The sequence below is a fragment of the Haliotis rubra genome, unplaced genomic scaffold (genome assembly GCF_003918875.1).
Source record: "Haliotis rubra isolate DU_JTF1 unplaced genomic scaffold, ASM391887v1 Scf592, whole genome shotgun sequence".
Taxonomy (NCBI): Eukaryota; Metazoa; Mollusca; class Gastropoda; order Lepetellida; family Haliotidae; genus Haliotis; species Haliotis rubra.
The window spans coordinates 113,603-129,814 of record NW_025767293.1 but is presented as its reverse complement, the minus strand read 5'-3'; the positions used below and the strand labels follow the sequence as shown (position 1 = coordinate 129,814).

Here is a 16,212-nt window from a genome sequence, read left to right as displayed (position 1 = left end):
CCATAAGGACTGTAAACGATATGTAGGATATCGGATGTAGATGGTATGTTGATGTTATTAACATTTTAGGATTTGAAAATGCATGATCATTATTTGAACGTTTTGCTGTTGAACATCCCGCTGTTGGCTACCACAAATCATTTGGCATTGTGGCGAAAACCATGTGTGTGCTAGAGTTGATGGACAGGTGGGAGTTGAGTTGTGAAGTTTTCAGAATCAGTCAGTGTGGTGATTGTCTTTTCTTTAAACTGTTGGTGTATGACGAGAGTGTCATTTTAGTAACGAAATGAAATTATTTAGTTTAGGCATATCGCTATCATGTAACCATTCATATTTACGGTTAGGGGAAAGTCTGAAGTGATGAGTTCGGACAATGGCATGGAACGATTGCACGATAATATCACTATCACGTGGAATACGTACAGCCTTTATAGCTAGTCATTTATGACCTTGTTAAGTTTGTTGACATTTTTCTGCCAACTGTCATTGATTGATAGTGAGAGCGTTGTGCTCTCAGTGACTAACAGAATGCTCTCCCCCTTTATAGAATGATAGATGTAAGCACGTCTGCCTACATTCGTTAAACAATCACGCATGCATTGTCATTAGTAGACATTTCTCCTAACCCCCATCGTTCAACAACATCACAACACAATGCAATTTACTGGAATACGCTTGTGACTGGTGAGATATGCAAAGAAAGTCATAGGCCAAGAGTCCTATCCTCCATACTATCTTTAATATACCCGTCTTTAGCTTTTTCGTTTCTCCATCGTCCATGAGGTTTAAGCATTCGATCAGGTAATCCATTATTTGCAGCCGCCGTTGCTCCACCACTACTCAAGCTATGCAAACCAAACTGTTAGGTGTTATTAACATAAGCATCAGTAAATATCTCTCATATTCTTGTATATGAGATAGGAACATTTCCTTTCTTGAAGATATATCCAGAAGCACATTTTGTCACACCTCTGAAATATACTGATCCGAATCAGAATTAATAGCAGCCATAATGAAGATAATGTGGTAAACAAGCTACTGGACAAAGTTCAGGTTGCGTACGGCCTATAATGACCCATGCACAGTCTCTGTAAATGTCAGTCTTTATTTTTCAATGAAATGGCGATCACAAGTAATCTCATTACATATAGCCCACCCTTTCCAAGCAGCAGACCCGAACTGATACTTTCTGTTTGTCGAATCAGCTCTAGCTCCAGACAACATTGATTGGATATCATCAGCCAGTGCTCTAACACCTTCTGGGAGATTACTCAATTCGTCCCTGGACACATGCTGGAAAGCCTCTGTAAACACAGAATCAATGAACGGAGCAAGCCTATTAAAATCTAAATCTTTCTGGCCGAACAACCCCCTTGTAGCCAAGAAGCTATGTACGCTTCCTTAACTGTGGGAAGATACATCCAATCTTTGATCTGTGGAATGAACACATTTTTGCACATATCAACGGCCAGAAACATGCAGAAGGCCAATCGGGAATCAGTAAAGTACCAGCTGCACGACATTCCTTCAAATGCCTGGTAACTCCTGGAATCAAACCATTAGGCATGACGACCCAGCTCATAGTTCCTCTCCAGTTGACTGTAAAACTATCTACTGCTTAACTCCCAGGATTACTGAACTTGCAATTGAAACGCTGCAACTTCGTACTGTAGAAAGAAGCAATTTATCCACATGATGAGACCCCCAACTAGCATCGACTTTATAGAAAACATCATGAGAAACACCCCTGTCATCACAATCAACCGACTCAAACATCAGCTTCTTGGTTAGTACAACGGGGAATCCACTGAACCTCTAACACATCACTATACTTCAGGCACAAATCGAAAATCTTCAGAGCAATGAACTGTAGATGTTGCTTCATGCTACCCTTTGTTATAATGTTAACAACATTCTGGTTACCAGTGAACCATTTAACCTTTGAAATCAAACTGTCAAACACCAATTGCACAGCTTTGAGCTCTCTCCAAGTTGAACTGAGCCTAGCTTTCTTACTGGACCACTGACTACAACTCGGTACACATTTACATTAACACGGTACCCTGCAAATCAAACGTCACTTGCATCTGAATAAACAACAGTTGTAGCTGTAGCTAATTGTACAAGGTATCTAAAATCATATTTTGCTATGTTCTTGTCATAGGTTGCTATACCGGGCCCACAACTAACTTCATGGCAATGATTTGACCAACTGACCTTACACAGACTGGCTCAGAAATACACTGAAGCAAAGTATTAATCGCAAGTTTAACCTTGTTGATCCTGCCTTTTGGGACAGAAATAGTCATCGGACTAGTGTCAATAGAAAATCCTAACCATTCGATATTCCGGGATAGGACCCACAGGGATTTCTCAACTTTAGGTACAAAAACCTGTGATTACACAATGCCATTTAGAAAGTGGTCAAAGTCGCGGTAGCTGAGCGGGTTGGGCGGCTGACTTTGTGTGCTGGCCATTAGGTGCCTGGCTCTGAGGGTGGGGCTTAGTTCAGAAAGTACTAGAATGTGTACTTTACTAAGAAAGTGTAATCCCAAATATAACAAATGTTACGTACAAAAACCTGCTTGAAATGTCATAGATGATGAGGATCCAGACAAAATACTATCATCTAAAAAATGTCACTATTTTGTGTCCGTCTGACCTCCACTTTTTAACCAGCTACCTAGTCACTTTCGTAGACACATGAGCCGCTGACATGAGTCCCAAGGGTAAAGCCATAAACTTATAGAAGCAAAGTCTTCCAGCTTTATCTGCCACTCGAAACCAAGGTAATCTGCTTGAACAGGTTAAATATCAATATGATGATTAACCGAGTGGATGTCAATTAGTTTAAGCTAATAACTTTTATCAATATAACACAAAGCAGTTTTCCAATCTTCACATTTCACAGTTCTTTTAAAAACAAATACATTCACCCTGGACAAGTCAAGAATAAGTCGTTCTTTGCACGATGATTGAACAGGGAGTTAATGGATTCCCTGCGGTAGGTGTTTCAAGGCAGGTCACGATGAACTGCTTCATCGTCAGCTGTTCAATAGCCTGCGTGACAAAATCATCGTTTTTAAGAGCTGGCTTGTTATTGGGTGTCAACATAGAAGAAGGAGTAGACATAAATGATTTTTTATGCCCCAAAGTAATCAATTCAATAACAAATTTTGACGCACCAATTTGGCGACCAAAAAAAGCTCTCTTTCAGCCGACCCTTGACAATTATATCTGATATACCCTGCTCATACTAATAATAGTCGTCAGTTCGTTTGTATGAATTGATCTCAACATCAACACAGTGAGAATACTTAACTAACAAATCTTTTCTGTTTGCTTATTGGGGTGGAGACTCCGCCTGTGACCCCCGGGGCTTGAGACACGCTGACGTTTGTAGGGGCAATCTCGTCGGTAGTGAGAACTCAGCCGAAGTAATCCTTTTGTCGTCGTAGGAGTTATCAGCGAGATCACTTGCAACATAATTTCTCACAGTGTTCCATCCCCCTTCACTAGAATCCGCAATTTTAAAGTGTTAATTCTTTTATGGACACATTGCTGACGTCAGAACCGTCCCAGCCTCTTCGTAACGTTGATTCTGAACCGCCAAAAGATTATTCAAAGAGTCTATTGTCTCACTGTTGAAATTGAACTGTATTCTATTCCCTTCTCTTGACCACGTATAATCGTTCTTAGCTTTGTGTTTCTTCAAATCAGCAGAAGCTTGAGTAAACTCTTGTCGTAAAGCGCCAAGTTGGGAGTTGAAGTATTCTTCCAATTGGTCCTCATCTGCGTTCAGCCGTTTCAAGATGGTGTCTGATTTGGCGTCGGTGTTCATTTTAAAGCTACAAGGTCTTGCTCGCACAAGCGACAGCACGAATTCAAATTTGCCAACCTTATATACTGAGTCAAAAAAGAAACTTCACATTCTTTCTTCAGGGCACAATAAAAGAACAAGAGATGGTAAGATGGTTAAATTGTTATTATTCCATTGCTGAGATCTGTGTGATGTACTCGATACACTGACAGTGCCATAATCAGTTCCATTAGGCTACAACGCCGTTCCAAAACATGGGTATGCAGAATGTCAAGTCACAAGAATAAAAATGCGAAATTTCGCAGTTCAATATCCTGTATGGCCGCCCCACGCATTCACCACTGCCAAACACCGTCTCCTCATCGACTGCCTGATGCTTGTGAACACTAGGTTGGGGATTCTGCGCCATTGCTCTTGCAAGGCAGCGCCAAGTTCCTGCAAATTCTGTGGTTGGTTCCTAAGAACACGAAGCCTTCTCCCAAGTGCATCCCAAACGTGCTCTATTGGATTAAGGTCAGGGGACCTCGATGGCCAGTCCATGACGTTGATTCCAGCGTTTTGAAGGAAATTTCGTGTCAACATCGCGGTATGCAGCCGAGCATTATCATGCTGGAACTGTAGACCTGGGCCATGAGCCGCCATGAAAGGAACGAGTTCAGGGGTGAGCACCTGGTCGCGGTAAGCAGCAGCTGTGAGGTTTCCACGGATGACCAGAAGTCGGGAACGGTTGTTCCCACAGAAAGCACCCCACACCATGCAACTTCCGCCCCCAAATCTGTCGACTTCCTGTACACAACATTGGGCATACCGTTCACGACGTCGTCTCCAGACTCTATGCCTGCCGTCCGCGAATCTGAGGGTAAACCTGGATTCATCGCTAAAGACGACTCGATTCCAGTCTCTCTGGGTCCATCGGAGGTGACGTTGGGCCCACAGCAGACGTTGACGTTGATGAAACGGCGTCAATATTATTACGATATGGACGTCGAGATGGAGATTGGCAGCCCGCAACCGATTTCGATTGGTCTGTGAGGACAGTCGACATCTAAGCATCTCGGCCCTGGTTCGTGTAGCCGGCAGAAATCTGTCACGTAGGTGACGTAGGACGATTTGACGGTCTTCTGCTAGTGACGTCACACGTGGACGACCCGACCTTGGGCTATCAGAAGTGGTGCCAGTTTGTTGTAGACGACCTCACAAGTCATACACAGTATGACGACTGCATCCCATTGCTCTTGCAACGTCAATAACTGATCTTCCCGCTTGCAACATGCCAACGGCACGTTCACGTTGCACATTTGACAATCGTGGCATTTCAGGTACCGTTAGAACTGTGGTTTAAAAGTGTTTTTTCAATTCTTGAGGCCAATGCAAACATGTGCATATGAAGAAAACTTCGATGCGAAGATCACGTGATCGACTGCACGTGCAAAACCTGATTTGGCACTAACGTCATTTGCACGACGAATGGATGGGTTTGAGTGGGTTTTGCTAACGTTTTTCTAGAGTCGAAAGATAGGGATCCCATTTCGGATACATAGATGTATCATCAGTGAAAAATTATTCATTAATTTTCAAATTACATTTTGTGAAGTTTCTTTTTTAACTCAGTATATATACCCTTAATCAACGCCACCTGGCGGAGTGACCAATCTCTTGACTGTAGTTACACACCGCTAGGAGAAAGCAATTTCCAACTTCTTTATACATCAAACGTTTGAAATTTCATTACTACTTGATCTGCAGCTTGTGTTGCTGGGACATACGGACACCGCTGTACAAAGACGTGTAACGAGGGATGTAAACCTGAACACTGCAACCGCGTCACCGGTGATTGTAACTACAAATGTAAAGATGGATGGAGAGGTCAGCAATGTCTGAACAGTAAGTAGTGATAATTCAATCTGTTATATCAATCACATGCTACTTCCACTCCGCTCTTCTTACATGTGTTTGTTGTGAGTGAAACAATTTTTACTAAAGGATGCAAATCTCAGTGCACATTGTTAGTATTGAATGGATGGATCAGACATAAACGTGTGTCGTAAATGATTTGAAAACTCTGTCAAAGCAATTCCAATAAGAAAAGGTTTGATCGACATTTACAATCCTAACACAGCATTATTCTCTGTTTGTGGTGTAATTGGTGCTTAGCACTCAACGCAATGGACTACTATAGTACTAACAAAGATCTGTTTGAGTGATGATTGGCAATACGTGTGTGATAATGACAGACAACTTCAGCTTCATGACAGCTTCATGAAGAGTTATTATCTCTTATCGTCAGTCGTAAAGATGAAATTTTCTTTGGGCTAAGAAAGTTTTATGAATGTCACCCAGAATGTTTGTCATTTTTATTCCTTTTGAAAAGAATGCAGGAAAGGGTGGTATGGACCAAGTTGTAACAACCGGTGCCGCAGTCAATGTAGCAGTTGCCACCATGTCACAGGGAGCTGTGCCGGTAACTGCCTTTCTGGGTGGCATGGGGAAAACTGCTCTTCACGTAAGTTTGTCTGTACCTAACGTAACGGCAATCAGTTTTCATAGGTATATTGTAACCTTGTCAGTCTTGTATGGTTCTGACTTTCTTTGCAGGATGTCAACCAGGCACATATGGCCAGAATTGCAGGAATCAGTGTCATGAAGGATGTCAACCTGAGAAATGCGACTCAGACAATGGACATTGTGGAACTTCCTGTACAGCCGGATGGACTGGAGAAAACTGTGTTGATGGTACGATGAGTATGATCTATTGGCTTATTGTAGGGATTTGTTGCATCAATTTTAACATGAGGTTAAGTTTTCCCGAACCCACAGTCTTTTCACAAAATGTCGCCGCTGCTGAAATATTGCTTGACAGAGGGAAATTGACTGTTGGTGTGTTGAAGTCACCCTTCTTGTTATTCTGTCTTGTGTAGTGTATCTATCGTTATGTATAGGTCCAAATATCAAACATAACGAGGCTATCTCACTGGTCTCCCTTATTTTTACCTCAGGTGGGTATATTAGTGGAAGTGTTCCGGATTTTTGTACCGTTAATGAGCAATAGCAGATCATCGCTACTTTGGCCTTCAGTCAAAATTCCTTTGTTTTGTCTCAGGCAAAGCAAGCAGAAAAACCGACTGAACAGATCAGCAAGACGTTAAGCACAATTGGTGCCCTTGGGGGTTTTTACTTCTTGCATTATGTATTATCCCCAAATATGAACAATGATGAAGTCCAGCATCTCACATATCGTTTTCTAAATAAACAGATCACGTATGCCTTCATATTTGGTAACCTGACTTGAATCTCTGAAAATAGATAATGTAACTTTATCTATGGTCACCTTGTTTGGCGGCAAATGTTATGTGTATCATGTTTTCAAACAGGTAAGTGCAAAAGGACAAATGCATGCATGTATCTATGACATGAAAATATTTCCTCCAAACTGCCTAAATCGCGTATATCTATCAAGTGATAAATATCTGCAATTCACAATGACACAATGATTTTACACATAAGGGAAGCAACACATTAAAGAACCTAAACTCTACAATCAGTGTCAAGTACGACCGATATCTGGAGTCCCCCAAAACGGGTTAGCGTATGTCTGTTTGAAATATAAATCATCGAAGGATGTGTTACGGTGCATACAAGATGGTGTTTTCAAAACTTATTTTGGTTTCAGAGTGCGACGATGGAAGGTATGGCGAAAATTGTAAGGAAGATTGCAACATCCACTGTATCAATGCCACGTGTCACCATGTGAATGGCTCCTGTACTCATGGCTGTCTGGACGGAAGAAGTGGCGAGTATTGTGAAGTTTCTGAAGGTAATTGTCAATGCTCTCATTATTGATTAAGTCAGTATGGCCACCTTTTGAATGGAAAATATGCGGAATTCCGCTACATATACAACTAGATCTTCACGTAGGAACATCTGTGTTAAGTATTGTAATGCTGTGCAGGGAGGAAACATACATCGCACTCTCGTCCTTTTCTATGAGCATAGTGTTTCAAGAAGCAATATATATTAAAGCAGAGGCATTGCAATCCAAGAGCTGCGATTGCTTTGTAACTTAACACATGGTTTGTCCCACAGATTCATCATTTTGTGAATGTTTTATGTCCGTTTTATAGACCTAGAAAATTCAATTAATGAAATATATTTGTCTTCGCACCATGGTACCTTCATTGCCATTTTCATATTTCTCGAGCACCTCCCATCGTCGTCCTCATATAAACCATCCTCATTACACTCACTATGAGTATTCCTGTAACTGTACCTGCAACAGTGCTACCTCCTGTTCTACCAGTGTACCTGTTATTATTGCAGCCGGACACCACAATGTAAACCTCATCGTTGGACTCCTTCTCTTTCTAAGGAGACAGCAGTTGTCATGTGTCTTGTTTTCTTTCAGCGAGTGTTTTTTTTCCACTTATTTGAATGGACTAGTGAATCTACAACCAATAAAATATTTTAGAGACGAAACACCATGTTACGATGTAGATCTTAGGTAGTGCGGCTAATATTTTTATACATTCTTGTCAGAGGATGAAAACCAAACATTTGTAATGACATAGTTGAACGTTTACAAGTTTAGAAGCAATGAATTTTAAATGCAAATTTCTAGATGTAATATTTCCAACATATAAGTCGATATCGTGTTTTCTGTACAAGGCCATTGAGAAGATTAAGCAATAAAAGTAAGTAAAACCAGATTTTAAAAAGTGTGTATGCATGGTCATTAGTCAGTCGTGACGGTAATTTTTGGAAACATTTTATAACGTATTCCTTGTATTTATTTCTTGTTACATATGTCACCCTGGATGATGTAAACAATATCTATAAGATCGCGCGCAATAGTTGGTACACGACCTTGGAACTACTGCTTCGGATTTACGCTCATGTGTCTGCTAACATGACGTTTCAAGACCAACTGCTCACAAGGCCCTGTCTACATTGACTGTCAGTGTCAACAATCTTCAATCAGTATATCGACAAGAATCAAGACTCCGGTAATTATAGATATTTAGTTAATATTTTAATGTGTATTTTAGATTTGTGACTCAATAGTATTGTATTATCTGTATTGTCATTCATTGTAACCTTGATCATTGTTTATTCAATATATTACTGAATATTTTAGACTCACAAACCTTTTGTCACGGCATTTTCTAAACCTTAACACAAGCATGGTGATATGTCTTCCTCCACAGTGATATGGCTTGAATCGTATCATGTCAAATGCGGCGTAAACACAACTCAGTCACCAACGTCATTTCAGAAAAGAACCAGAACATGTAGATACATGTCTTTATACACACATACTTGTAACCATTTCATAACTAGACAACTAGTGTATGTTTCAATCCCACGGAAATGGCGCTTCAACAAAGGGTCATAACAATTCCAATACAGTCTGTCTCCAGGATTGTAAGAACGATACGTTAGCTGAAACTGTTCTTTATTTCTCATATGAATCTGAAGTTCAGCTGTGCTCAAAGCAAACTTTTACTGCATCATTGTACGGTTTGCAATTCATAAATGCAGTTTGAAATGAAAAAAATGTTGTTCGGATGTGGAATGTATTATATTACGATCTGAAATTGCTTGAAATGAAAATCATCAGTATAATTCGTCTTTTTTTATTTGAACATGAAAGTAATTTATGTTAAAAGATCAGTAAAATGTTGTTGAATTTATCTCTAATGGAAAAATAGCATATTTCATAATGTCAGTGAGTCAGTGAGTGTGGTTTTACGACTTAATTCGCTAATGATAGCCATGTGAGGAATCGAACCGGGGTTTCATAATGTAGGAACGATTAAAAGTTTGGATACTGATAGTAAGGAATATTTTCACAAACATGATGGAACATGATGGTTTCAGATTAACAGGCAAGCATGTCTCTGGCCTCACCATTCATATAAAAACTGATAAAAGATCGTGATTGTCAGTGACGATATACATCCTTGTTCTGCACGTATACACGACTTCCAAGTTTTTGTACAGTATTAGACACTTTCTACAATCTCCACCGTTTCAACACGGAAGCTGGTGCTATGGACGGCAGTAACCGATCCCTGCTCGTGCTGGTATTAAATATGAAACTCCTTGGTTGGTCTAGTGTGACAATAAAAACAAGATGCATGTATGTAGTGTAATGTATGTAATGTAATGTGCAATGGACACCAGCATGGTGTGTTCTCACTCTGTTCCTGGTTCTAGGGTAACCCGGACCATATTCTGTACCAGGATGTACTGTACAATGAAACTCCGGCGTCAGGTTCACCAGATGTTGTCCTGCCTGATGACGTGCAGTGATCAGATATTTTTGCACTGATAGTCTGGCCTTGCTACTTAGTCTGATATGACGGATCATGTTCCGGGGGGCTATATGTATAATGTAACAATATTTAATATTGTTATGGAGTAGTGATACAGAAACGCATCACACAAAACTGGAAAATCCGATGCACTTGTTAGTAAAGTCTTCAAATTACATGTCAAAACGCCGTTATCGACATTACAAGAAATCTGAATGGCGCATGTACATGTAAATTCTAGCGTCCCCTGCCGTGATATTGTTGGAATATTGCTAAACGCTTCGTAAATCCCAACTCAATCACTCAGTGTAACACTGCACTATGGTTACTTCTACTTTTGGAAAAAGATGTTTCTCTTTCACAACATCTGAAACGAATTGCCTTCCGGATATCATCAAAACTGCAACCACTTTCTCTTCTTTCAAATTAAAGCGAAAAGTTTGCTTGTGTTTTTAAGTCAACAACTTCTTGCCCTCCCGCCTTTCCACATCTGCTACTGCACAAAGCCCATCATGATTGTGAACTGCAGCGCTCTATAAATGTATGTAGTATTCCCATTATTCTGCTGCATCTTTTCATTACAGAACAAATAAACTTTGGTGTTTTGTTCTCTTTTTACCATTACATATGAAAGATTTGTGGTTAGTCTTATGCGGAACATCAAATTCATTCTTAAAACACCTTATGGTTAATTAATACCGAGCGATTAAAAGTTGCCAAAAAGTCGCCTGCTTCACTCTCGCCCGCCAACGAAACCACAGACAGGTTACATAACTCTGTCGCCAGAGCACTGCAGTGATGTCATGTGAGGAAGGATTTTCAGTTAGTTGTATGTAAAGTGTGTAGCAAGCTCGTCATTTTGATAATTTCTCGACATCAACGAAGACATGCCGAATCGTTGCGTTGTCGTCAATTGCTCCTAGGGGTCGGTCAATGGTGTCACCACAGGACCCCGCAGTTCGTGCCAAATGGGTTATGTTTGTGAGTGCGAAGCGAGCGTTGTGGAAGCCTGGAACGATATCTTACTTGTGTTCAGATCGCTTCACGGAAGTGAAAGAATCAAAACTACTGACTAGTTGTAGTAAATATGTATATGATTGATGACCATATAGATTTTCCATGATACAACTTGTAACATAACGATATCTTCCTCGGAAGCGAGGTTGTGGTCGAAGTGACAATAATATTGTAAGTAGTATTATATTGACACCCACCTTGCTTCCACGAGAGAAATTGTTATGTTATAATCTGTGTCATACCAGTAGAAAGTAGTTTTGATTTTATAACTCGGTGAAAACAAACCTAAATAGCATTTATCCTCAGACTGGCGGATGTTCGCGACAGGGCGCCGCCTTTTTTGAAAATCGTGAAGACACGGGCTAAAGTCTGTTAGAATTAATGAGATTATGGTTTGTTTGTTGATCAAATCATCAAATCAAACTACTTTCTTCTCGTAGTTAAATATGTATTTGAATCATGACCAAAGGGATTTTTCATGACACAACTTGTAACATAAGGATGTCTTCCACGGAAGCAAGGTGGGGGTCGAAGTGACAATACTGCGCGATAAATTTCTTGCTACATTCACGTGGTTAACGTCCACTCACTAGTATGTAGTCAATGTACGTCTTTATATTTGGTCTTATAATCCTAATTAATTATCATACTTGTATGCATTTTGAAACTTAATAAAAAGCAGGCGATGTGCTGGTACTTATAGTGAATTTATAACAGGACTGTAATATCTAAACATTTTATAGTTTGCCAATGTGAATCATAATTCGCACACATGCCCAAGTGTATGTTGTCTGTCTCATTACACTTCACCGCGAAAACAATGATTATGTTGAATGCTACGACAAATGAATAAAAGCAAAATGCAAATATTAAAATTAAAACAAATTAAAGTTATAGGAACAATGTCAGGCTATTACCTTGTTCGAGGTATGTATCCATCAATATCCACAAAAACGAGTGATATGCCATTCATCTGCAGCTGTTCCATGAGATGTGCCTTTTAACAGTCTAATATACGAAAGAGTAATATATCGTTTCAGGTATTTCACAGTGGTGTATAGTCTCATTGGTCACCCAAGATAGCACACCTGGCAACTAATTGCATAATGCATTCTTTAAAAAAAAAAAAGTAATTTAGTTAGCCAATAATGAGCAATCAATCAATGTATTGGCGGTTAATGCTTTGAAAGAAGGACGGGTTTTTTACACAGACACAGACACGACAGAGTGTATTCAGTATAGATTAGTAAATCTACATATATAAACACTATCTTTTGACAAATCCGCTGTGCAAGATAAAAGTAATTAATCAATCAGTGTGTTATCGGTTAATCCTTTGATCGACGTTTATAATGTTGAGTATTTACTCCAGACATAAGAAATGCCAAATGGGAACCTTTGTCGAGTAATCTAAGTGGTGTTACCACTTGTTATACCTGTTATAAAGTCATTACCTGACCATCAAGTGAATGATGACAAATAACATGTGTAGGTTTATACCACCTAACACCGGTTACAACAAGGGAGTATCAATTGCTGTATTGCATGCAATTTTAATTGCATCTGAAAACTTATGGGCCGACACTGTTTTGAGAATACGAACAGAACTTCATTGTTGCATAAGAAATACATATAAGGCTTTGCTGTGTGCTAAGACTGTATTTACCTATTTACCTAAGCAATGGCAAAGTAGGGTTGTTTAGTTTACGGATTCAAATACATCAAATGTCAATTTTTAATACCATACGCAATAGACGTCATATTTTTACATGACATGATTAAATATCGAGTGAAAAAAAAAACAGAAATGGGATCAATTTGGATCAGTCATACCATCCAGGCATTAGAAAACTTGAAAAAGCCCTCACTGCTTTGATACTTTATTACAATCAGACAAGAACTACCGGGGGTATTTTGAAATAACTGCATCTGACGGGCATCCACCCTTCTTAATGTCGCACTGTTTAGGTTGAAGAAATTAACCGTAACCGTGATGAGCGAGGCTGATCATCGTTTTCATTATCACTAGCGTCTGGCTCAAACAAATAAGGCCTAGCGACACCAAGCGATTTTGACAGAATCGTCTATGAAAACAAGTTGTAACTCGGAAACTAGGCAAAGCAGGAGACAAAAATAAATAACAGTAGATTGTGAGAACATATAGCTTTCAATTTTCAAAACAGTTGTCACGATTTCAGGTTTATACAAACCTGTAAACAAGATAATTGACCCCCTGAAATGTACATGAATTCTGCATCGGCCTTCCTATCTATTCCTCACATGACGTCACAGAGACTGGTTGAAATTTCGTTTGCGGGTGGGAATTGAGCACTGTTGTCAAAAAGGTCGATTTAAGTTAATTAAAGATCGAAATGAGTAGTTTTAATGACGGGGTGTCATTTATAACGATGCCAATTAGTGATAATGTATTTGTACGCCCCTAGAGTATATGTGATCTTTAACATTCGAAGGCTTAAAAAGCGAAAATTACAGAGCAATAGGCACGGCCTCTTTCCAATACCTCCATTTCATACACTATAGAACACAGATTCGATACTTCAATAAAACGTTCATTGTTTTAGAAGCGGATGATTTACGTTTAAGGAGTATTCCCATTACCAATTAGTCGAGGACCGTAATATGATAAAATGTTGACATATTTTTGTGCCTATATTTAGTCCTTGTGACTGCATATGGTTGTCATAACTTCCACGTTCTCCCGGCTGTTAATTTACTTTCCAAGACGTTTTCGTGCAGGCTATCAAAAATTCTTCTGTAAAGTTACAAAGGTCTACAAATGTTGCGTTTGTGTTTTTCACCAGTTAATCGTTCAGTCAAAAATATTGCATTTGTATTGAATGTTTTCTGATAATACAAAATCCATTTGTGACCAACTCGTGTTATTCCGGGACAAGCCGAATAGCGACTCGTGCCTCTCTGGAAGGATTTCATATTGGCGCATGAACTTCAGAACTACTTTAAAAAAGAACGATAACTCTATCCCTGATTGATTCCAAAGTTTCTTAATATCACTGAAGCACATGTACATTGTATTGCTAGGTTGTTGTTTTGTGGTTTTTTTTACTTATTTATTTTAAATAATTAAACCTCTCCCATACAACTAAAAGAAGGAGAAAAACATATTTGTTAGACATATTCTAATGTAATTATTACCAGCTGTTCACCTTATATTTCCAATTATGTTAATTTTCTTAATAGGGTTTAATTATCACAAATGGGAATTGTTTTATTGAATATACCCCAAAAAATCAATTAAAAAAATCAGCTACATTAAATCCCAAAGCAGATACTCAAAAATGACTTTAAAGTATTTCTCAAACTGAACATTCGTGTAACTTTGCTGTCACACCCCTGGTGGAATTTCAAATGAATTCCCTGAAAAAAATAAGTACGACTGAAAAAAATACTCAGACTAAAATATCCCCAGAGCTATGAAATATAAGCCCAATGTTAAAGATTAAGGTTGATTAGTTGCATACAAATACGATATTATTGTTTTGAAACTCGTAGCGATTATAATTACATATCCTAAAATTGGTCGAAGCGCACGTACAATCTCCATAACAAGCCCGCAAGATCGTCAGAAATACACTCAGTTGGACCCATGAGAGCAGTGATGTCAACAAACGCACGTGCGTGTATTTGAATCTCTCACCGTCAATGGCATGATTCTTATTAAAAACTTCATAATAGGCAGCAAAATCCTTTTGGCTACGTTCTTTGTACTTTCAATATGACGATATATATTTTTCATGATTCTTTAAACAATGACATAATGACATAAACGATTTAAGTACTCGGGATTATTTTTACCAAAGCACCGCGCTCATTTACGCGCGTTCTGATTGGTTTGTCGTATTTTCGCATAATAACAAGTATCGAGTGGGGGACGAGTCTTCTAGGAGGTTACGGAAAGGGGCGAGTGGTGACGAATGTACAAAATCACCATAATATTCTGTGCGTTCCTTTTCTGAAGACGACATCGTGCATCAACTTATGTCTCTTTGATCTACATGGGCCTGTCCTACTACGCAGAACGATGAAAGCGCGGTAACCGTGTTCCGTTCTCCCGCCTGGACACCACCTGTCACACCTCCGTGGCTTCTGCTGAAGCCTGGATTGAATTCTGAACTCAGTTTAATCACGAATAAGAGAATGGACAAAAACATAATAAAAGTGATAACTCAAGACTTTCTTTCTGAAAATTATTCTAATTTCACACATATATACACTGATGCATCGAAAGAACCATCCAATGATCGTACTGCTGGGGCTTTTGGGATACCCAATTTATCGATCGCTAAGGTGTTCAGAATCTCTGATTATCTTTCTGTTTTTGCAGCTGAACTTGTGTCCATTTGCAAGCACTGAGATGGGTAGAAGAACGGAAGCGTAGTGAAGCAATTATCTTTTAGATTCCATAGCAGCAATCAAACCTGTAGAAGCTGGTGCAAATGGATCCAGAGATAACATTGTTCATGAGATATTAAAGTTGGATACATCTTTAAACATGAAGTACATTGCATGCGACATCGTGTGGGTCCCAGCACATGTTGGAATACATGGGAATGAGATTGCAGATAATTTGGCCAAATCCGGATTACAGTTTCCAGAAGTTGATTTATTTAAATTTCAACCAATCCCTAAAGATTTTGAAAATGTTTTATCGAAATCTGTTACAAGGAGTTGGCAACAGTTGTGGGATACAGGTTCTACCGGCCGACATATGTACAAACTTAGACCATCACTAAAATCTGGTCATAAAATTCGTGGTCGTAAAAGGCCTGATGAGGTTATTCTTTCACGTCTCAAACTTGGACACTGTGGGCTAAATGCTTACAGAAGTATTATAGATAAGAAGGTCTCTTCTGTACGTGGCCATTGTAATTTGGAGATGCCAAGATCAAACAGAAATTCATCATGAGCTGGAGTCAACGATTACAGAACAAGAGATACTGAGTGGTATAAAATTATTAAAGGGTTGAAAATCATCAGGTTTAGATATGTCATTTCCGGAAATGTTCAAATCATCATGTGACCTAA

The 16,212-nt window shown here is 39.2% G+C and overlaps 1 protein-coding gene across 1 annotated transcript in view; it reads left to right on the top strand.

The window, feature by feature from the left end:
* LOC124255086 (protein draper-like) overlaps positions 1–10,129 on the top strand; it is a 68,496-nt gene extending 58,367 nt beyond the window's left edge. Inside the window, exons 12-17 of the mRNA XM_046688921.1 lie at positions 5,567–5,704; positions 6,192–6,323; positions 6,416–6,553; positions 7,491–7,634; positions 8,138–8,205; positions 10,034–10,129. Coding sequence (XP_046544877.1) covers positions 5,567–5,704; positions 6,192–6,323; positions 6,416–6,553; positions 7,491–7,634; positions 8,138–8,205; positions 10,034–10,129 — 716 coding nt within the window. The remainder of the gene's footprint in view (positions 1–5,566; positions 5,705–6,191; positions 6,324–6,415; positions 6,554–7,490; positions 7,635–8,137; positions 8,206–10,033) is intronic.
* Positions 10,130–16,212: the final 6,083 nt, after the last annotated feature.